General features: G+C 40.4%; 3 protein-coding genes and 1 non-coding gene across 8 annotated transcripts in view; 3 read left to right on the forward strand and 1 right to left on the reverse strand.

Moving 5' to 3' along the window:
• The first annotated feature begins 1,967 nt into the window (after positions 1 to 1,967).
• LOC109141649 (cone-rod homeobox protein) lies at positions 1,968 to 4,758 on the forward strand. 2 transcript variants are annotated; one of them, XM_027273954.1, is made up of 4 exons: positions 1,968 to 2,462; positions 2,635 to 2,762; positions 3,008 to 3,186; positions 3,274 to 4,758. In XM_027273954.1, the coding sequence occupies exons 2-4, from the start codon at positions 2,639 to 2,641 to the stop codon at positions 3,892 to 3,894; spliced, it is 924 nt and encodes a 307-aa protein (XP_027129755.1). In that variant the 5' UTR covers positions 1,968 to 2,462; positions 2,635 to 2,638; the 3' UTR covers positions 3,895 to 4,758. The 2 variants fall into 2 exon arrangements, with proteins under 2 accessions (XP_027129755.1, XP_019128427.1); XM_019272882.2 differs by having other exon boundaries at positions 1,968 to 2,762.
• On the forward strand, positions 4,078 to 4,151 carry trnat-agu (transfer RNA threonine (anticodon AGU)). Its single transcript has one exon. It is a non-coding gene; the product is annotated as a tRNA-Thr (tRNA).
• A 90-nt stretch (positions 4,759 to 4,848) lies between the features above and the next one.
• vtnb (vitronectin b) lies at positions 4,849 to 8,349 on the reverse strand. 3 transcript variants are annotated; one of them, XM_010750064.3, is made up of 9 exons: positions 8,143 to 8,349; positions 7,531 to 7,647; positions 7,158 to 7,445; positions 6,826 to 6,965; positions 6,468 to 6,624; positions 5,811 to 5,969; positions 5,413 to 5,733; positions 5,116 to 5,293; positions 4,849 to 4,973 (listed from the first exon to the last, which is right to left on the reverse strand). In XM_010750064.3, the coding sequence occupies exons 1-8, from the start codon at positions 8,204 to 8,206 to the stop codon at positions 5,157 to 5,159; spliced, it is 1,383 nt and encodes a 460-aa protein (XP_010748366.2). In that variant the 5' UTR covers positions 8,207 to 8,349; the 3' UTR covers positions 4,849 to 4,973; positions 5,116 to 5,156. The 3 variants fall into 3 exon arrangements, with proteins under 3 accessions (XP_010748366.2, XP_019128416.2, XP_010748365.2); XM_019272871.2 differs by having other exon boundaries at positions 4,850 to 4,973; positions 5,149 to 5,293; XM_010750063.3 differs by having other exon boundaries at positions 4,850 to 5,293.
• The window catches only part of slc13a2 (solute carrier family 13 member 2), a 26,121-nt gene continuing 11,639 nt past the window's right edge, over positions 6,974 to 21,455 (forward strand). The window contains exons 1-7 of one of the 2 annotated variants that reach the window (XM_027273953.1): positions 6,974 to 7,003; positions 13,071 to 13,179; positions 15,371 to 15,499; positions 15,892 to 16,028; positions 19,592 to 19,854; positions 19,942 to 20,107; positions 20,208 to 20,330. In XM_027273953.1, the coding sequence (XP_027129754.1) occupies positions 13,078 to 13,179; positions 15,371 to 15,499; positions 15,892 to 16,028; positions 19,592 to 19,854; positions 19,942 to 20,107; positions 20,208 to 20,330 (920 nt within the window). In that variant the 5' untranslated portion in view covers positions 6,974 to 7,003; positions 13,071 to 13,077. Of the gene's footprint in view, positions 7,004 to 12,896; positions 12,959 to 13,070; positions 13,180 to 15,370; positions 15,500 to 15,891; positions 16,029 to 19,591; positions 19,855 to 19,941; positions 20,108 to 20,207; positions 20,331 to 21,455 lie in introns of those variants that run through there. The other variant, XM_019272869.2, reaches the window with a different exon arrangement.

Consider the following 21,455-nt stretch of genomic DNA (forward strand, 5'->3'; position numbering starts at 1 on the left):
ACAGTGTGCCTGTCTTGCTTGTGTAGGCCTGTCACATTCTTATAATATTAGACTGCACAGTTCATCACATTTCACACACAATAAGCACATTCTAAACATTTAATGTCTGTTATCTGGAACCAAAGAAGTCTTATATGGCCTGTTTTATACTAGAGATGTTGCAATATACCAATATTGATGATTAACGTGCGATTTATAAAGTGAAATATTGTGTGGTCTTAATAATACTCATGATAATATCATGTTAATCCAGAATCTCTTAAATGTTTCTCACTTTGTGCTTCACACTGACACAGTAAGTGGCTGTAACTTATTTACTAAAACACACAATAAAAGTTAAAGATCAGTTAGACTGAGCATTATTGTTGATATCTATTTTTCAAATGCTCTAAAGATCATCATGATAATGCTGTTATTGTCAAACATAAGCATGTAGTTCACATTGCAAAGAACTTTCTGGAAGATTTCATTGTTTCTAAGTGTGGAAAAAAAGTGTAAAGTGTATTTATGTTTGAAACTAGATTCAGTTTATTGACTTGTAGGATAAATAATACAAATGTTTAATAATTAATAAAAATAAATCAAAGAGGGAAATAAGACTATGATGTAAGTCCATAGACAGATGCTGTCCAATGCTGCCACCTCGTGGCTTCTTTTCATCTCTCGCTGTTCTTTGTGTCCTTGGCAACAAATACAACATGACTGTTTACTGTTTACTGTTTACAACATGTTTCCTGGAAATGGAAGAAGTATTCAGATTCTTTACTGAAGTAAAAGTACTCGATAAAAAACGATCTCTGAGTACATACATATATCCATTACATATTATAGGATAATTACTCATGCATTAATCTTTACACAGCATTTTTCTTTGTTGGCTGAGGTGAAGGTGAATTTTATACTGTGCTTAAATGAATGATTATTTTAGTTCAGTCCAGTTTCAGTTTTATTTGTCACGTGTAGGTTAAACAAAGTCAACAGTACAAAATGATGACAAATGATTATTCTATTCGATTATAGTCACAATTAAACAGAGCTTTCAAGTGCCTTTGGTCCACAACTAAAAGTCATTTACTTTAATGTCATTTCAGACAAGTAAGCAGCAAATCACTATGACGTGTTATTATTATTATTAGTAGTAGTATTTTACAATGCATCAGGATTTAAATGTTCATCTTGTGAAGGCGTAACTATAGTTGCAGATACATGTAGTGGAGTAAAAAGTTGTTGTTATTGGAATTTACAAAAGATGTTATATTCATGAGCTTGGACCAACGAAAAACAAACAGACTACTGTTCAAGGACAATGTGATATGCATATGCAGATGTGTAGATATGCATATTGTCCTCTCGGTCAAAATATGTTGTGTTATTGATGCACAGCCAGGTAAAATACCTCAAATTATCACCACTGTGACTGCTATCCTAAATAATACATTACAAACTTTGACCATGTCAAAAGTTACAGAGATGGTTTTTAACTTGAAGCTGCAGTAGAACTGTGTCAGGGCTCACAGAGGTCAGTCAGTCATGTGACGTGGTTTCGACAGCCCATCTATTTGTGGTATCAATACGTCGTCTTAATGTAAGTCATGTGACGGCCAGCAGCAGTTTGAGTTATGATCTTAATGGTCTGTTGTTCGGGAGTCAGTGTGGAACACTTCACTGCTGATTTGAGCCAATCATCAGGGTTAATGCCTCATCTGCACAGAGCTGCTGGGCTGTTATTGCTCCAAAATCACGTGCTCTCCATATGAGCATATGAATATCTGACAACAGACAGAGTGGTTTTCATTTTAGTTATTTAAATAAGGATTAAAAGAAAAAGACACCCCTTGGACGCACTTTAATTTATCCCATTCTGTCTTAGCTTTCTGAGCCGGTCCCATGTTTGGACATTTAAATGCACGTTAATGACCCATACACTGTGAGTCTGGCACTAGCATGGGAACCGGCTGTGCGTTGGACTGTGCGTTATCCGGTGTTTTGATGTCTCGATCGGTGGAAACACAACCGACCAGGAAGTAAAAAAGTAGCCCGATTTGTCACCTCGACACATTATAACTGACTGAAGCCTCAGCCACAATACACTTCCACTATCCACACACTCATTTCTCCTTTTCTGCTGCGCACCAGGAGGCAGCGAGCCGCGGAGAAGAGAATGTGCCACAGACTGAAGTGTCAGAAAAGTGTGATTGGTGCTTTACCAATCAGCCAGTCAACCATCAGCCTGTGTAACCGAGTTCAAATGCACGCTTAGTTCTTGTAGAGATGTCAGACTTCATGGGGCATTGTAATACATTCTTATTTAGGCTGTAAATCATTTCAGATACAGAGATTTAGCAGTGTTGTGAGACGTGACACTTCTGCAGGACAGGACAAGCACCGTCTCGCCTAAACGGGCACGTAAACGGGCCATCGGGGAACAAACCGACACCTATTAGCCGGACAGCCATTAACAGGTGTGTAACACATCAAAGGCACGCGTATGTAAGACCTGACCACGTCTACTGAGGGTGGGGTGCAGGGGGTGTCTGTCAGGCAAAGTATAAGAACCTCTGGTGTCCTGTGTGTTCACTCGTGTCGAGCTGAGAGTCGCGGAGACATACACTCGCTTTTGCTCTGTGTTGAAAGGAGAATGGCTTTCGGATTGGACTTTACTGGCGCTAATGTTTCTGAGATCAACTCGTTTTACTCGGGGCATTACTGGCCCGCTTTGGATATGAACGACAACTACGATTACGTACAGGACTCCAGCAGAGGTGAGTGAACCAGTACCTTTATTTTGTTAGGATTATTTCAATCTGGCCCACGGGCCATGTTTAGAGTCGGAGAGATAACGCATGCTTTATTTTATTGTGGCAATAACAATTATGGAAGTTGAATCTAGTCCACCATCCTCGTAAATTGTTATATATTCACTTATGTAGTTAGTTTTTTTGTGCTTACCTCTCATGTAGAGGTCAGAAGAGCAAACGAATAACTGTACGTTTTTCTCTCCCTGTAGTGCATCATGATGCTCCCCACAGGGCGCGCTCTGACACCAAGCGCCGCAGGAAGCGCACTACTTTCAGCAAGGAGCAGCTGAGCGAGCTGGAGAGAGCCTTCTCTGTCACACAGTACCCGGACATTAAAATGAAGGAGTCCCTTGCCTCTGCAACTGGACTGCCAGAGTCTAAAATTCAGGTATGACATTTGCTTCACAGACTTCCCGTGCGTAATTTGGATAATGCTGTGTTCCATAAACATAACCACGATTCTTTTTTTTAACAGGTCTGGTTTCAAAATCGACGAGCTCGCTATTTCAAGAGTAAGAAACCATCCAGAGAGGTCCCCAAACCCTCCACAGAACACCTGCATCAGCAGTTCACCTACACTCCAACTCCCAGTCCGCCCTTCCTGTATTTGGCTCCTTCCTTCCCTCCTACTCCCAGCCTGCCATCCCCGCCAGGCTACCCTGCTCCAGGTTTACCTCAGTCCACCAGGCTCTCGACCATCATGTCCCTGCCCGCACCGACATCACCTGTCGCCGCCGACCAAGCTTCATCCTGCTCCCTGCATGGAGCAGGTCTCGCAGGAGCTCCCCAAGACCATTACCACCAAACCCCAGACTTCGGATACAGCCACGAAGTGCTTCCACACAGCGAGCTCAGTCATTGGGAGCTGACAGAGGACTTTGAGGCCTTCCTGATGAGCGCACAGGGATCAGAGCCAGTAGGAAGCCGCTGCGCTGCAGTCACGCATCCTGGACCCAAGGAGAGAGTCCACAGTCAGCAGGACCACCAGCAGAACGTCACGGAGGACCTGTCCGACCTGTGCTTTCACGACCTGGGAGAATTCAATCTGTCAGATTTGGACATTTCTGCAGCAATGATTGATTATCTGTTGGGTTGACTGATAAAAGAAGATCTATTTAATAGAACATTGTAAATAAGTTTAGCTTGAACAGAGTATTTGACGTCACAGAGATAGTGACATGTCAATGACACGAGCAATACAAATAAAATAGATTTTATTTTACGTCATCTGCTGTATGAGCTTAATTCATAAACACTCCCGTCGCAAACGTCACCACGTGGCGCCGTGGCTTAGTTGGTTAAAGCGCCTGTCTAGTAAACAGGAGATCCTGGGTTCGAATCCCAGCGGTGCCTTTTGGCGGCATCCGAGTTTTGTTTACACGTGAGTACCAGACGACGAGTTCAAGTTGGACTAACTGAAATGTGACGTTAAATCATTCACTGACACAGCGTCACAACACCGCAACAGTTATTTTCATATTTCTGTTGCAAAATTGTTAGTTGTTAGGTCTCGCGACAACTCTATCGGCACTGAGATGTTACACTTCGTGTTTATATAACAGTAAAACACATAGTGAGGTTAATAAAGTGGATAATAATAAGTTGGTTATGACCGCCTCGTCACTTCATTGCTCTGAACTCGTTTGAAAGCTGACGTGGAAAAACTGACAGAATGATTGATGAGACTGTAAATCATCAGGATGACAACAAAGACAAAACAAAACTAACCAAACTAAGTAGATATGCATTCAAAGTGTACATTTCAGGTATATTGCTAAATGTGGAAACGTAAAACATTAAGATACATAACGAGTATGACGTCCACACTGACATGTGACATGTGTAAACATAAAGCATGTTGGGGCTCATATTTAGACAGGTTGATACACCAGCTAGCTCAGAACATGAACACTGCATGAGTTCAAAGTGTGATGATGTTGTGTGCATTACACCAGAAGACACATGGAAAATGACTGATACTTAAAGTCATGTTGTCCAGCAGAGGGCAGACATCTTCAGGAGAACAACCATAGACTGAAGAACAAACATCAGACAGGCAATTATCCTTTATTAGGGATGCATGTGGATACATCAGGGGATCAGCAGGGGGCAGTGTGTGCATATCTCACGTTCCAGTGTGAACTCACTTTAGGCCTTCAGAATGAGGACATTGTTCTGTGAAGAGATATTAGTCTGTGTCATAGTATGTTGGCTGCTTAAAGGATTTTTTTAAGCCTTCAAGGTTAAGGTGAGAATGTGGGTTAGATAAAGGGAGTTAACAAAATTAACAAAAGTTGTTAGTTTATACTGTGATTACTCTATGACGTGTGTTTGAAACACAGGACTCAACCAGCTGGCCTATCTCTTCTCTGCCCTTGATGCGTCAGGTGCGTCCTCATGCTTGCAGCCCAGCCAGTATTTCGCAATGGATCGTGGGTAAGGAGGGTAGACCCAGTCCACATGTTTTGTCTGTAGATCCGCTCTGTAGTATTTATCTGAAAACAAAGAAACAAAAAGGCATTAAAGGAAGAAGCGTTTTGTTTTTACTGGAATTTTGCCTCTGTTTTCTTTTGCAGCCCGACTGACAGATACAAATGTCTCCATGTATTCGTACCTTTCTTGAAAAAATACACATTTTGAACAGGAGTGGTTTTGTACTCCTGCGTGGTGGTCTCATCGATGATGTCGCTGTAGTCGGGGTAGTCAAACCAATCATCATAACCCCACAAATCATCAAACACATGGCGACTCTGCCTTCCTCGTCCACGCTTCTTGCTGGGCTTCTTCCTCCGACTGCTCCGCCTCCTCGCTGGTGGAGGAGATGTGGGCTTTGGACTGAAATAGACTCGACCAACCAGGGCAGCGTCTATGGGGGGCCTGAGGCCCTGCCAGTCTTTACTGATTAAACGAGGGCCTCTGTAGTCACTGCTGGCCGCTGACGGAGGTAAAATAAGAATTGATTAGAGACTCTCACACACATGTGTAAATACAGACAGAAAACACAAGTCTTACTGGCGCCTCCGAAGAGCTCTGTGAAGAAATCCTCCCACGTCTGATCGCAGAAGAGGTCTGTGTATTGTGTGAACAGCACCGATGGGGAGGACCTGGTCATGCGGACGCACTCCTCATGGGAAGGCTGGTGCTTAAACTGATACTGGTAGTACTGGTCCCCTGAAGAAAGGGACAGACACATAGGCTTTGTTTTACTGGAGACATTTTGACGTGCATACATAATAAGACTAATGATGCATGACTTTCATGGTGAAAGATGAAAACCATCTCTACCTGCTATAACCTTTCATGACTGCTGCTTGGTAAATTTTCAACATCTATCTCAGTGCCACAAAGTGTAGTGGTCCTCTAAACCCATAACAACAAAGCTTTCCTCTGCATGAAATAATAAGTTGATGAAATATCACTTTAGAACAGCGGTGTCCAGAATTACTGATTACTTTTACTGAAGTAAAAGTAGCAATACAACAGTGTGGAATTACTCACTATTTGACTTCAGTATACTCTCACAAGGGCTCACAAAATATGAGATGTTTAACAAAATAAGCATTTTATTCATTTATTCAAGGTCATGTAGGAAAAACACATCACAGTCAGGATTCTGGGCACAGGGATTGTTCAAATATTAAGGAATATCATGTTTCGCAATAAAAATACCTTTGAAAAAGTACGCTTTCTCTTTGCCACGGTGACTTGGTGCTGGTATGGCAAACGCAGCTTGAACGCCATTTGGTATGCCATCGAAGCCGACTGAAATGTCTCGTGGATAGTCCGCATCCAGGACGTCACCATCAAACCTCCAGTACTGGTTTCCCTGAAGCAGAAGAAATACAAAGGCCAAAGCCGTGAGCTGAAGCTGTAATGCTCAGGATACGATGAATCAGTAGTGACAAACAATGACACCAGTGATGACACCTGATAGTGTTATTTACTCGGCTTTCCATGTAAAGAGTAATCAGAATAGCTTGATCAAAACACTCACTGTTCTCAGACTATATAAAGTAGAAGATTATACCTTAAAGATGTAGGATTTTCCCTGGCAGTTGATCCGTGTGAATGCAGCGTCAATGGGCCCAGAGATTCCCCACACATCCTGTATGAGTTTGGGGTAACCAGGAAGTATGGACCTGTCATCCAACTCAAAAAAATAGTCACCTTGGAGAAAAAGCAGACTTGGAATCATTTTATACACAGTAAGAGACAATTTTCAATTGATTTAACCAGCATACTCCACAAAGTAAAGTATACAGCCTGCAGAGCCTTCTTTAATTCAGTTTGTTTGAGCTCTGAAACAATCAAATCAAACTTTATTTCAACTTGGTCTGAGCTACAGATTCCCAGATTTACCTCTAAACGCGTAGATCGAGCCATTCTTCAGCTGTAGGAAAGCATCAAAAGGTCGACCACTGCACCCCACTGCGTCAGGGTTTACAGGTGGCGTGGGCCTTACTGTGCTAGCTGATGGAAAAGTGGCAGGGACTGTGTTGGAAGTCAGTGTGGGAGTTGTATCACCGTCGACAGAAGTCATTACTACCTCTGTTGGGACTGCGTTGAAAGTCGGTGTGAAGGTTGTAGCACTCTCGATAGGAGCCATCCCAACCTCTGTTACTTCCTCGAAGGTGTCGCCACGAGCAACTGAGGGCAGAGAGTTTTGGCACATGAAGAAAAGCAAAGAACTTTGTTCATCGCCTAACAGTTTAATCAGTGCGATGGTTCTTACCTTTTTTCGGGCATGTCACATCAAAGTCCCCACAACAGCTTCCATAGTACACACACATGGAGTCACACTGACATTTCCTCTGCGGCTTGAATGTGCCACAGTGACCCACACAGGACTCTGTGGAAATGCAGTTTGTTTGTTTCAGTGTGAAATGACGTGCAGTGAAATGGTCAGACTGTAGTGTTTAGTAACCAGTGGTGAAAGTAGTACTCAGTACTTTACTCAAGTCAAGTAAAATGTTCATGTACCATTAAAAATACTGCATTTAAATGTCCACTGAAGTAAAAGTACAGAAGCATTATCAGCAAAAGCACCTGACATATCAGAAATATGATTATAGACAACATGATTAGATTGTTGTTGATACAGACTTATAAGTGTGTCAAAGTTGAGATAGTTTTAACTATTTAATTTACAAGTACAAGGCATTTTATTCTGGCCATTTAAGCAGATACGAAACACCACACTCATTTTATTTTCAGATATAAGGTATGGGAAAATACTTGTCTAATTACTTAAACGTAAAACACATGTTTACAATACCTAGAAGTACAATAACTTACTCTTATCACAATATTACTTTTTAGAAAGATTTCTTTTTAGAAAACTTACCTTCTGCAGCAAAGGTGGTCTCCAGAAGGAGGACGAGGCCCAGCAGAACCACTGCTGGCTTCATGGTGACTCACAGAAAATATCCCACTTTGAAACAACAAATTGAATTCAGAGCAGTACTGTACTCTTTTCTGCCTGTTTACACCAGTGGACTGTAGTCCAATGAGTCAGAGCTGAGTGCCCCACTTTGGGGTGCAGCTCTGTGTGCAGATGATCAATATTTTTCAGAAGCTGATGACCCCCAGGCATCTGCTCTCCTGATTGGTCAACACTGGGCTGTGATAATCATTAAACTGTGATGGCTGATCTCTGTCCTGTCTGTCCCAGAAACATCAGCCTAACATGATCACCATGAGGCACAAAATATACCCAGTTAACACCCATTATCAGTGTCCTGGTTATTCCACTAAAAACATCACAGGTAATGAACGAATCTGAGGACAACTGCTGAAAAGGTACAAACTAAACTGGAAACTGCAAAAGTGTGTTACTGGCTCATAAACTTCTATACTATATACTGTATATTTATGTAAAGTCTGGTTGAGGGAGTGAGAGAAAGGGTATCTGAGCTCAAACATTGTGTAACCATTGCGGCTTTCCACTGTATTGATCTGCGGTGTAAAAAAACAGCCCTAAAACAAACACAGTGGCCGCTTCCAAATTGAACCCTCATAACAAAAGAAGCAAATTAAAACAAATCCAAACAGTTGGATATTTTTTAAATCTGTGGCGTAATTGGATTTTTCATTTTGAATTATGACCTACAGTTAATGCAAGTTAATGATCTGATTCAGCACCATGGAAAGACATAGAGGCTGAAACCTGGACTCAAATCTGCAGCCCGCCTCTGGATTAAAGTCATCTTATTACTTCCTGTCACTTGGTTAAACTTTAAAGAGCTTGTTTATTTTTTATAGAGACAAAAGTCAAAATCTGTATCAGTCAAAAAGCATGGCTAGTTTAGTTGAGTCTTCCTTTACACTCAGACTAAAGCATGGCCCTGTAGTACCGCTCCAGCAGTGGATAAACCAGTTCACAACATGAAGGACGTCAGTGTTTAACATTGTGCTGTGAAAGCTGTGTCCTCAGTGTAACCTCAGCGTATTATTAGATGGTTTGTCTCAGTTGATTTGAGTTGTTGTTATATCTCTAATAGCTGTCAATAAGATAATATGTTTTACAAGATCATTTAGTGGAACACACAGTAAGAGCATGCAAAGGTCAGATGAATGTTTTATAATCTACAACGTTGTGGTTATTGTATTATTACTTTTTTTGTTCAGATCTTTTCATTTTGAGATTTAGCAGCAAAGCAAATGTTCTGCTTCTTTTGGTGTAGTATAGTATTTCTGTGAGTTTATAATGATTAATATTTGAGTTTAGGATCAGATCATCAACGCCAATACAGTTCAACTAAGTTTGTGTTTAAGTGTACCCGAATTAAAATGATTAAATAAAACAACATATTTTAAAAATTCAGTTTGAAATTGTTTCAAAATTTGAAATAGTCATTTAGAAAACAAGGAAACAGAACTTTGGGATAAATCATGATCTGACAGTGTAAAAGAGAACTTAGCAGTATAGTGAAATTTAGTTCTCATATGGCACAAACAACTTTTGAACAGCTCATGTACAGGTTGTAACAGAGGCTCTCTGTGAAAAACAAATGTTTGTGCTGGACTGAGGACCCGACTGCCATCTGTCACTGGCCCAAGCAGCGTTCCTCACTTATTTCAAAACTGCCTCCATCGTGCCGGAGCCCCAACACTCCACTGCAGTGACTTCTGCCCTGTTGTAAGGGAGTATGCATCTCCCAGCTGGACAACATTTAAGCATTTAACACCATCACCCCCCTCCAGGCTGCTCATCAAACTCAGTGACCTAGGCATCAACACCTCCCTTTGCAACTGGATACTGGACTCAACCCTCACTGAACACTGGGGTCCCACAGTGCTGAGTTCCGGGCTCTCAACAACCAAGCGGCAACCTCTGTGGATATGAAGTGAAGCCAATGCCTAAGTGCCTTAAACGTCCACTTGAGGCTAGCTACAGAACAAGTCAGTCTCCATTGGCCCCCACATTAAAATGTCCAAACTTCAGCAGAATAAACATGTTTACAGCCTGGGGTCTATAGCTACCGATGATCCACCTCTTTGCCCATTTTTAGATTAGCCACGAGGTGGCAGAGGCAAGACTGCCAAGATGGAGGAGGCCACCACACTGAGTTTCACAATAGCTCTTCATAAACCTGTCGGTGACATCACTGAGATTATGTCCAGGTTTTATTCTGTCCATGTCAACACCAAGAAGACCAAAGATGGCACACAACTCCCACATGTATTAACAGGATGGAGGTTGAGCATGTAGCCAGCTTTAAGTTTCATATGGGTATCCAATTCTTAGAAACTGAAGAAGGTCCATCTGCCTCCTCAGATTCTGGTCCGCCATCGAGAGCACATGTGAGAGCCTCTTTTCTTTCTTATTTTCCTTCCACAAGCTACATTCCTTTATTTGATAAAAAATGTTGTTATGACATGTTATTTATGTTCTGCTATTATTTATGTCAGTGTATATCTGTAAACGCAGTGTCATGTTTCTAGTTGCTGATGTTCTGTTTTGAGTCATTGTAATACAGTTTGTTGCAGTTTATACAGCCTTTTGGGAGCCCAAGGACACTTACCTTGTAAACCGCAGATCTTCTGATTAGTGGATGACCTGCTCTGCCTCCGAGCCACAGCCAGAGTACTGATCAGACTGTAGATATCTATTTACCTTTCTACATACAGTCTGTACATTCCTCTGCACTTTACAGCTTTTTCTGGTTAGGTGCTAAACTGCATTTGTGCTCTGACAATGAAGTTTAATCTGAAATCTAATTTAATGAGTGATAAATTATTACAGCCTGTGACTGATGACCTGTGTGACTCTCCCTGACAGAAATAAAGATTTTATATGCATCTTCTTTTCCTAACTGAACGTTTGTCTGATAAGACATTATACACCAACTTAAATATGCACAGTTTATTGTCAGATATGAATCCAGTCAATTAACACGTCAGCAGCTCTACTTATGACAAACAGAAGGCCACCAAACGATCACCAAACCTTTGAGCTTTTCATTGCAGGTGGTGCATTGTAACACAGTCCATCATAAAATGTGCACTAACACAGCGTGCAGCTCACACTTACTCCACAATTTGAGGGATCAAAATTCAGTCAGCTGTGAAACATTTGAGATAACCTTCCTTCATTTGTTGCTGCTGAGTTGTTGTTGTATTCTGATGCTCATCTGTGGTAGTTACATCGATACTGAACTATCGCATGCTTTACAAATAACATTGATAGTAATGTTATTTGTGTATTTGTATATAGAATGTATATTTGCATAACATAACATAACATAAATAAATAAAGCTCCAGCTGTTTTATAAATCACTTATTTAGTAGATTTATTCTAACCACAGCACTGTGTTCGTACACTGATTTAAAACAAATAAATAAAGGCAGTAACTTGTGTAGAGAACCAGCTGCATTGTCCATGCAGGTTTTATGACTTAAGTGACTTGGCTTTATCTCACAAGTTATAAAGCAACAGAACGTTTAGAGTTAATTTTATTATATAGTGTTGTGCAACATCATAAATTACTACTGTTATAGATATGTTTATTCAGAATAATAAACACTGATAAGAAATCCTTTAAGACAACCGCTGCTAAAAACTTTGAAGTCATACACGTCATACTCACATTATGAAGTCAGTACAAACACGTGTCCAATGTGTGATTCACTGAGCTGAGCACAAAGCGTAGAAGCAGCTAGCCTAGCTCTGTCATATTTCGATGTTGTAGATCACCATGTGTAATTAAGGCATGTAAAAATAGAAACACAAAGCAAACAATATGTTTTAGTTGAATTATTTAATTGACAGAATTTGACAAAACCCAGGTGACTTTAGGATATTGGTTTATTAGTGAACACATAAATAAGAACGTTGTTGAAAGTTGTGTTTTTAATATAACATGTTCTCACATAACCCATCTGTAAACTGACACATTGTTTTTAATGAAAAGTTATTTCATTCATTTGTGAGTGTTATTCACGTTGATGTGCTGGGAGGGAGATTTCATTACAGACTGGGCCACGCTACCTGTTTCTGATCTCTATGCTAGTCTAGACCGCTGGCTGTGTAATTATAACAGCAGACCGACAATGATGTCAGTTACACAGTAATGTAGTTCACTGAGATTTTGGCCTCTATGATCGAGTGGTCATATCAGACTAACTAAGGCTGCAGGGGCCTTGAGTATAGCAAATTGAACGAATGTGTTTATTGATTATAAATTGAACTTTTCATTTTAATAGTGACAAACAGTGCTGTTTTACAATGCAGAGTCTGTCCTCTAACTAAGATAACACAGTGTCTTCTTGAAAGTAGTCTTTCTTGAAGTTCTAACTCAGACTGTAGTCCTTATCGCCTTATCCCTGTCTGTGGCTCCACTTTCTTTCAGCTCAGCTAGCACATGCACCGACCTGACCTTTGGTTAAACCTGACAGTGCAGTCTTACATATTAATCCTGTCTATTGTTTGGCTATTTTCCTCCTTTGTATCCGTCAATCCCTCCACCTCCTTATACCTTTACTGCTACCTCTCTGCCAAGGCCTGTGATCTCTATGGTGTTGAGTTAATGTTTGATATAGAGATAGAAAGAGTAGATTGCAGTCCTATTGATCTCAGTATTACAGTGGTTCTCTGTGGAACACATCCCTGCTGCTCCTCAACTTCTCTTGTGTTTTACCATCAGCTCACCTGATCTTGGTAGCCTTTTCTTTATACTGACGTGTAAAGGTGTTGGTGTTTATCTCATCAGCTGTCTGCTCTGAGGTACCTCTGGATAGTTTTCTTTTTTTCTGTCTGTCTGTTTTTCCAGGAGAATCATGAATGCTTGTTTGAAGTGGCTGTGGTACCACAGAAACTACTTCATCATTGTTTTCACGCCAATCCTATTCCTACCACTGCCACTCATATCCGCTACACCGGTGAGTATATGTGTGTGTGTGTGTGGATGCAGGTCTATTTTTATTAACCGGCTGGTCTTAATCACTGTTGGTCTTCACTGAAACAGCATCACAACAGACACATGGTTTCACATGCACATTGAATATTTGTCCTGAGGATAATTTAAGAACAACCTGTTTAATTAATCTATCAACTTGACTTTTTAAATATTGGTACAAGTAAATTAATTGCTGTACATATCACTCATCACATTTCTAATGTCACTTCATCCAAAATACATAAACTCCTAACACTCTTTGACCCAGGTTACCTATTATGTGTTAAAAGATGAAAACATGATTGATTTTTGGACTTATTGTAATCAAAATGTTTTTAAAAAATCATTAATATTTGAAAAAAAAATAATTTAGCCTACATTTCACCATCAATCTACACTGCAATTTGTAAAACGGATTCACAATATACACCATTCACATATTATCTTTTTTTTTCATCCCATCAATTTACACTGTTATTTGCATTACTTATTTACATCTCACACCATAAATCCACATAGTAAATTACATCTGACACCATAAATCTACATAAATCAAATCAATTGTTTGCTAAACTTTCTTACATGTCACAACATCATACCAAATATCAGCAGTTGCCAGTCATTACAATTAATTCACAACTTTCCAAATAGGACTTAGATCTCTTGTCTTCTGCCTTTCCTTTGTCTGTCTACATGCTATATGGTCTGCTGACCTCCGGGTTTAGTGCTTCTTAACAGTTAGTTAACTGAACGATTTTCTAACTGACATTTTATGTTTCTGTGACCTTGTCACAAAAACATTAAGGTGAAAAAACAGACATTTAGTTCCAGTAAGTTAACAATGACCTGAACATTTTGTTGTGGCAGTACTTGACTCACCTTAAGCTTCCCACTGTCGGTGTCAGCAGCACCGTGTGTGTTTGTATGTGCAGTATGCGAGAATGTGCGCGTATCAGTGAACACATGGACTGGAGTTTCATTGATTCAGGTTTTATATCAACAAACAAGCGGAACGGATTCAATATTGAAGCTCTGGCACAGCGCTTTGGAAACAGAGATGAGTGAACAGACTGATGTAGCCTACTGATTTTTGACATGGTAGAAGAGGGGAGGTCAAAACTAATGATTTTAAAAAGTCCTATAATAGTAGCTACGCCCATGATTATTAGAAACACCTCGGCAGAGGGAGCTCAGCTCCTGCTGGCTGTACTGCCGAGGTGAGGAGGCAGAGCTGAGCTCTCTGTATATATAAATATATATATATCAGAGCATTAGAGGGTTAAGCCTTTACAACCCGAGCAATGGCCCTATCAAATGTTTTTGCAATTGTGGCTCAGACCCAAGAGGGTTAAAAAGTCTCCATTACTTTATAATGGATAAGAGGTAATGTGCACAGTGGTCTTAAATCCTCATGTCTCAACAGTACAATTACATCTAAAGATGACTGCCTCCTTGACTGCAAACGGTTCTCCTGCACTGAGCAGTATATTTCATTGTGGGACAGTTTAAGCTATGAAAATATATTGTAACATATGTATGCACCTAGTAATGATGCCATTAAACCACATCTTGTTGTTTGAGGATTCAAGAAACGAGATACAATATGTTAGTTAGTGAGCCTTTGTGGTGCCGGTAGACAGATTGTCAAATCAAATCAAATCAAATCAAATCAAATCAAATCAAATTTTATTTGTATAGCCCAAAGTCACAAAGTACATTTGCCTCTGAGGGCTTTACAATCTGTACAGGGAGTGACACCCTCTGTCCTTAGACCCTCGGTTCAAGTGAGGAAAAACTTGCCCACAAAAAACCCTTTTTGATTGTGTTACGACTATTCCAGCATGAAAGCAAACACGGTCTCTTAATGGCAATGGAAAATTTGTGTCGGGTGGTTTGAAGTCTTTGCGCAGAGAGATTTTACTGAGCCATAAAGAGTTATTTTCTCTATCACGGCTTTCTGTTATCTGCATGTGTAAAGTCTTATTGGCTTTTAAAGAGCTGCTGGTGATAAGATGGATGACTTGACAGCTGAAATACTATATGTACTTAACTGGATCTCTGCATGTCTCAGCATATTTCAGATGTGAAATGACAAAATACACTGATGATGTGATGTCTGTTGTCGTGTGTATGTATGTGCACGTGTATGTGTGTGTGTGTGTGTGTGTTTACAGGAGGCAAGATGTGGTTATGCTATCATCATCATGGCTCTGTACTGGTGTACAGAGTGCATGCCTCTGGCTGTGACTGCCCTTCTGCCAGTTATCATCTTTCCTATGATGGGCATCATGAAGGCTGAAGAGGTACAGTTCTTATCCACATGTTTGCACTTCATAGCTCCTGTACTTTACCTGCAGGAAAATCCTGCTGCTTATAAATTTAAGGTTCTTCTACTATATTTCGGTAGAAAGATGTCCAGTATTTCTTTGTTTTTATTCTAATTCTAATCCTGCAAGATGTTTTAAGTCATCCATGATAACAAGACCAGACATTTTAGTTGAAAGTTTTAGGGCGTACCTTTACAGACACAAATCTGCTGATCCTACTGTTTCATTCAAACTGCTCATAAAAAAAACTGAGTGAGACATTAATTCTGCATGAGGCTACATGTTCACATGTAACTGGAGCTGTTCAAAAACTTTGTATGTTTGGATTTTTCTACTACTGAAAATAGCGTTTGTGTGATCTGTTTTAGGTCAGTATTGAGTACCTGAAAGACTCGAACATGCTGTTCATTGGCGGCCTGTTGGTGGCCATCGCGGTGGAGTGCTGGAACCTTCATAAGCGAATCGCTCTTCGAGTTCTGCTGCTGGTTGGTGTTCGTCCGTCCCTGTAAGAAAGCCCTGTGTGTGATGAAGCTCATCTGAAGGAAACATGTGCAAATATAACACAAATAAATGAAGGAATTACTGACATGAATTTTATGATACATTTGCTGTCTTTAGAAAGATGAAATGCCTAAAATCAAAAAACACATGGAAACAGAGAGAAAACAAGAGAGAAACTCTGCAAGTCTCACAGAAGGAAAGGAATTGAATTACAGTGGTCCCTTGTTTATCGCGTGGGATACGTTCTAAAAATAACCCGCAATAAACGAAATCTGCGAAGTAAGTTTTACAATTATTATACATGTTTTAAGGCCGTAAAACCCCTAACCACACACTTTTATACACCTTTTTACATGCATTTTGTACAGTACTCCCTTAGTCAATCAGGACGCAGAACACATGTGCGGTTCTCCCTTAGCCAATTTAGGACGCAGAACACAATGTGGGTTCATACTGTACAGTACGCTGTAAAATAAAGCATGCAAAATTACACTAAAAAAATCTGTGAAACAGCGAGTTCGCGAAAAGTGAACCACGTTATAGCGAGGGACAACTGTACAAAACAGGATAAGTTAACAGTTATCAAAAGGCTAACGCTAAGTCAACAGCAAATATCCACACTACTGAAGGATAGTCGACTTCAGCAACTTCATGAGCTACAAACCAAGGCAGCTAACAAAGTGTGTATGGACCTCCATGGATGGGGAATGAAGCCAATGCGGAAGTGCTCAAAACTGTAATTTCTTGAGCATCCACTTGAGGCTGCCTCCAGAAGTGAGTCAGTCTCCATAAGTCCCCATGTTCAAATGTCCAACTTCACAGCAGAAATAAACATGTCTACAGCCTGGTACAAAAAACAGTTTTGGTCTCTATAGCTAATTTCCCCGTTCATGACAACTGTAGTGAGGGTGAATTTATATACAGCTCACCTGTTCAGATTATATTAAGGCTTAAAATTATGCTGAATTAGGAGCATGGCTGCTTTGATTGACAGGTGGGTGCCTTTATAGATGGCCTTTTTTGAACACCCAGATATCATTCGGCCTGCCTTAGGTTCACCAATGATCCATGTCTTTGCTGATATTTAGATTAGCCAGGAGGCAGCAGACCCAGTACATTCAGCATGGTGGCAGCCTGTGTCGCCCACGTCTCTCATGCTCCATGCTTTATACTGTCATTGTTCTGGATGTGTTTACACTCATCACTTTTTAATGTCCCCTAGAATTATTTTATAACTTATTTCTGTGTTCCGTGTGACCGTGTTCTCTGCTTTTACAGCATGTATAGTGCAATTTCTGGGTGTTTCATATTTTTAGTCAAATTAGTCAAGATTCTTTATTTAAGTATTTTATAATAAAAAACAGTCATTATATTCAGTTAACCTTCTTTTGAAACATGACAGAATAAGGTAGATACAGATGAAATTCTAATAAAAATACCTAATTTATTGTGATGTACCTTTTTTTTTTTAATTCATCAATGTTAGAATCTAGGGGGATAAAAGTATGTACTTATTAGCACATAATTATCAGAAAATAAGAATTGTTGCATCTCTTTCGTTAACCCTTTTGTATCCAGAGGGAGTGGGTCTTTTTCCATGGAGTCCGCCATGTTGGGCTGCCAGTAAATATACAGTGAAATGAATCAACCAAACATGGCTCTCAAGAGGGCTTTTTACCTTTTTTTTTTCTTCTCTAGTTTCATGGCCACCATATTTAGAGGGGAGGGTGTATGGGCTGAAATATGTGCCACGAGAAACTGAATTTGAATCATTGCATTGAAAAACTGAATCTGAATTGTAATTTAAAATTGAATTTATTAGTTTGGAACTGAACATTCAGTTCTCACAATTCATTTAAAATTTTCTGTGACAAACATCAGATATCATCAGAGATTTTCACAGATATGTAAAACTTACAAGGCGGATTAGGCAGATCTGCCTGATCCGTCCCCAGACGGTTAAATAGCTCCAGAAGCATGGGAACCTTTCTAGACTACAGAACGAAGGAAACCAAATAAAGTTTATATTCCCCCAAAAATGGGACAAATTGTGTCCCAAGATAGATTTTTTTCCCTGGAACAGCTGATGAAAAAAGAGAACAATTCTGGGAAAAACGGGACAGGTGGCAACACTAGACTCCTTCCTCCGTTTCATGGCCGGTGGCAACAAATGACCACTATGTTACGTGCTCAGAAACGTATGTGCTGATTGGCCGAAGAGGCTTCCTGTGTATCTGTGCTCGATTGCTCTGCCTCAAATACCCGGATGTTTGTCACAGAAGATTGAAATTGAATTTTGAGAACTGAATTTGAATTGTGAGAACTGAATGTTCAGTTCCAAACTAATAAATTCAGTTTCAAATTACAATTCAGATTCAGTTTTTCAATGCAATGATTCAAACTGTACAATTCAAATTCAAATTCTGTGATTCAAATTCAGTTTTTTAATGCAATTATTCAAGTTAAGCAATTCAAATTCAAATATAAACGATTCAAATTCAGTTTCTGGTGGCACATATTTCAGCCCATAAGTGTGACACAACTTCACTACTAGATGCTAATAAGTCCTACACACTGGACCTTTAAAATACAGATTCTATGAAGCAGGACAACAAAATAAATTCCAGGATATTTACTCTTCTTCTAAAGATACACCACCTCATATTACACATGTTGTAATGATGAATACTTATATATACTTAATACATTAAATCTATGGTACTCTTTGATTAAGATATAATCACCACTGTTGCTGTTACTTGTAAATGTAAATGTAAATGTAAATGTACTTTATTTATACAGCCCTTTACAACAGTCCTTTCAGTGTACCAAAGTGCTTTACAGTAGACAATAAATAACGAGAACAATAGGTAAAAAACAAACAAAATAAAAACAATAAAAACAATAAAATGCAACAAAATCGAATAAGAAATGATAAAAGTGTCATCATACTACTGGGCAATAAAAGCCACCCTAAATAGGTGGGTTTTTAGCTTGGATTTAAAAAGGCCCAGGTCAGAAACGAGACGCATCTCGACGGGGAGCTTATTCCAGAGCCTGGGGGCGGCAACAGAAAACGCTCACCCCAGTGTTTATATTTTGACCTGGGCACTTCCAGCGACAGTTGATCTTTGGACCTCAGAGCTCTACCAGGATTGTGGACTGTTAAAAGCTCAGATAAATATGAAGGGGCGAGGCCGTTAAGAGCTTTAAAAACAAACATTAAAAGTTTAAAATCAATTCTATAAAGGACAGGAAGCCAATGAAGGGAGTTAAGAACAGGAGTGATGTGCGCACGTTTGCTGGTGTCAGTTAAAAGACGGGCAGCAGCGTTTTGCATGACTTGAAGTCGACTGAGGGATGACTGGGAGACGCCAACATAAAGTGCATTGCAATAATCTAACCTAGAGCTTATTAAAGCATGTATGGCTTTCTCTAGGTCGTGACGGCTTAAAAACATTTTTACTTTGGCCAGGAGACGCAACTGAAAGAAACTAGAATTCAGCTTAGAGGACAGGGTGCCGAGGCCATTACTTATCATTACTATGCTCATACTCACTCATACAGGTTAATGATGGGGTTCATGATCGTCTCGGCCTTCCTGTCAATGTGGATCAGCAACTCGGCCACCACAGCCATGATGCTGCCCATCGCCAAGGCTGTGCTGATGCAGCTGAAAGCCACAGAGACAGCAGCAGATGCACGAGATTTCCAGACTGGAGCCGAGGACAACCATGCGTTTGAGCTCGAGGTCAAACAAGCCAAACAAGAAATGACAGATGAGAAACAGTCATCAATAGACACCAAGGCTCAGCTGGAAGACAGAGTGTGTAAGTTCAAATGTCTGCCAGATCTTACGTTTGTGTTTAAGGTCTTCTTCACAGTAACTTTAACTTCCTGAATGTGTTTGGCTCCAGACGAACAGGAGTCACAGCAGGAGATGAGGAGAAAAGCAATAGAGGAGAAGTATGCGCTCCTGACCAAAGGAATGAGTTTGTCTGTGTGTTACTCTGCCAGCATCGGAGGCACGGCCACACTCACCGGCACAACCCCTAACCTCATCCTTAAGGGCCAAATTGAGCAGTAAGGGATAAGTAAAGACACAAGAGTGTTATTCCAGATATGTAAGAGCTGAACGCCCTGTTACTTCATCTCACCTCTCCGTTTCTTATCCTTTGTGAAGGATCTTCAAGGATAGCGGTGGCGTGATCACCTTTGCCAGCTGGTTTGCCTTCGCTTTTCCCAACATGCTGCTCATGCTCGTATTGACCTGGTTCTGGCTTCAGGCTTTGTTCCTTGGCTTCAAGTAAGGCATTTTCAGCGTAGTACAGTCAGTCACAAAGACTTTGTTTTACTCCTGATTAATATCATGTTTTTTTTGTTTTTAAGATTATTTTTTTGGCCTTTTATGCCTTTAATGATAGGACAGCTGAAGATAGGAAGCAGGGGGCAGAGAGAGGGGGAATGACACGCAGCAAAGGGCCGTCTGATGCGGGATTCAAAGCGGGGCCAGCTGCGGCGAGGGCCTCTACACGCAACCCACTACGCTACTGTCCGCCCCGATTAATATCATGTTTAATGATCATCTAAACCACTATTTAGCCATGCATGTGTGTGTGTGTGTGTGTGTGTGTGTGTGTGTATGAAAAACTGCCTGCAGTGAGATCTGTGTTTATATACACATTAAGTTCACACCCATTATATCGAGGTCACGGTTACTTTAAAGCAGGGGCGTGGCCAGGGGGGGGCTGGGGTGGGCAGTGCCCCCCCAGGGACAAGCCCTGCCCCCCTGAGAATTGCCCTGACCATCCAAAGAAAACTGTCCAGAAAAAGGCCACGATTTATGACCTCGGTTTGTGTCTTGTATTGATAGAATAAATGCTGGTGGTGATTTTAAAATATAGGCTAGTATATATCTGCAAAGTGTACTTAATTTCTTTTTTGTTGTTATCATGCCCCTCTGTAATCTGTTAGGAATTTCTAACCAGAATGCGTCAAAATAGCGAAGTCTGCGTGTGCGATACCCCTACTGCTACTGCACTATCACGAACGCGGCCACTGCTTTCCAGTTGGTTCGTTTGAATAGGGGGCGTGTCAGTGTTCCCCTCGTAGGAAGCACAACGCCGTGGGAAAATTTACTGAGCTCACACAGAGCATGTGTCCGTAGCTTGAGCTTTTGTCAAAGAAATTAAAATACCTGAGAACTTAGATTCCTGTTCCTATTTCGTTTTTCTCTGTCATCTTTAGTTTTTACAAAGTAGTGGTTGTAGTTTTTGTTGAACTTGTAGCTCACACAGAGCATGTGTCCGTAGCTTGAGCTTTTGTCAAAGAAATTAAAATACCTGAGAACTTAGATTCCTGTTCCTATTTCGTTTTTCTCTGTAGTCTTTAGTTTTTACAAAGTAGTGGTTGTAGTTTTTGTTGAACTTGT

The sequence above is a fragment of the Larimichthys crocea genome, chromosome XXII (genome assembly GCF_000972845.2).
Source record: "Larimichthys crocea isolate SSNF chromosome XXII, L_crocea_2.0, whole genome shotgun sequence".
NCBI classification, from domain to species: Eukaryota; Metazoa; Chordata; class Actinopteri; family Sciaenidae; genus Larimichthys; species Larimichthys crocea.

Excerpts from the sequence above, each read along its gene's own strand:
- LOC109141649 (XM_019272882.2), top strand. The coding sequence starts at position 2,639 with ATGGCTTTCGGATTGGACTTTACTGGCGCTAATGTTTCTGAGATCAAC. Across the intron at positions 2,763-3,007 it reads CGTACAGGACTCCAGCAGAG|TGCATCATGATGCTCCCCAC; the intron begins GTGAGTGAACCA and ends CTCTCCCTGTAG. Across the intron at positions 3,187-3,273 it reads TGCCAGAGTCTAAAATTCAG|GTCTGGTTTCAAAATCGACG; the intron begins GTATGACATTTG and ends TTTTTTTAACAG.
- vtnb (XM_010750064.3), bottom strand. The coding sequence starts at position 8,206 with ATGAAGCCAGCAGTGGTTCTGCTGGGCCTCGTCCTCCTTCTGGAGACC. Across the intron at positions 6,966-7,157 it reads CTCGATCTACGCGTTTAGAG|GTGACTATTTTTTTGAGTTG; the intron begins GTAAATCTGGGA and ends TTTTTCTCCAAG. Across the intron at positions 5,294-5,412 it reads TGTGTATTTTTTCAAGAAAG|ATAAATACTACAGAGCGGAT; the intron begins GTACGAATACAT and ends CTTTGTTTTCAG.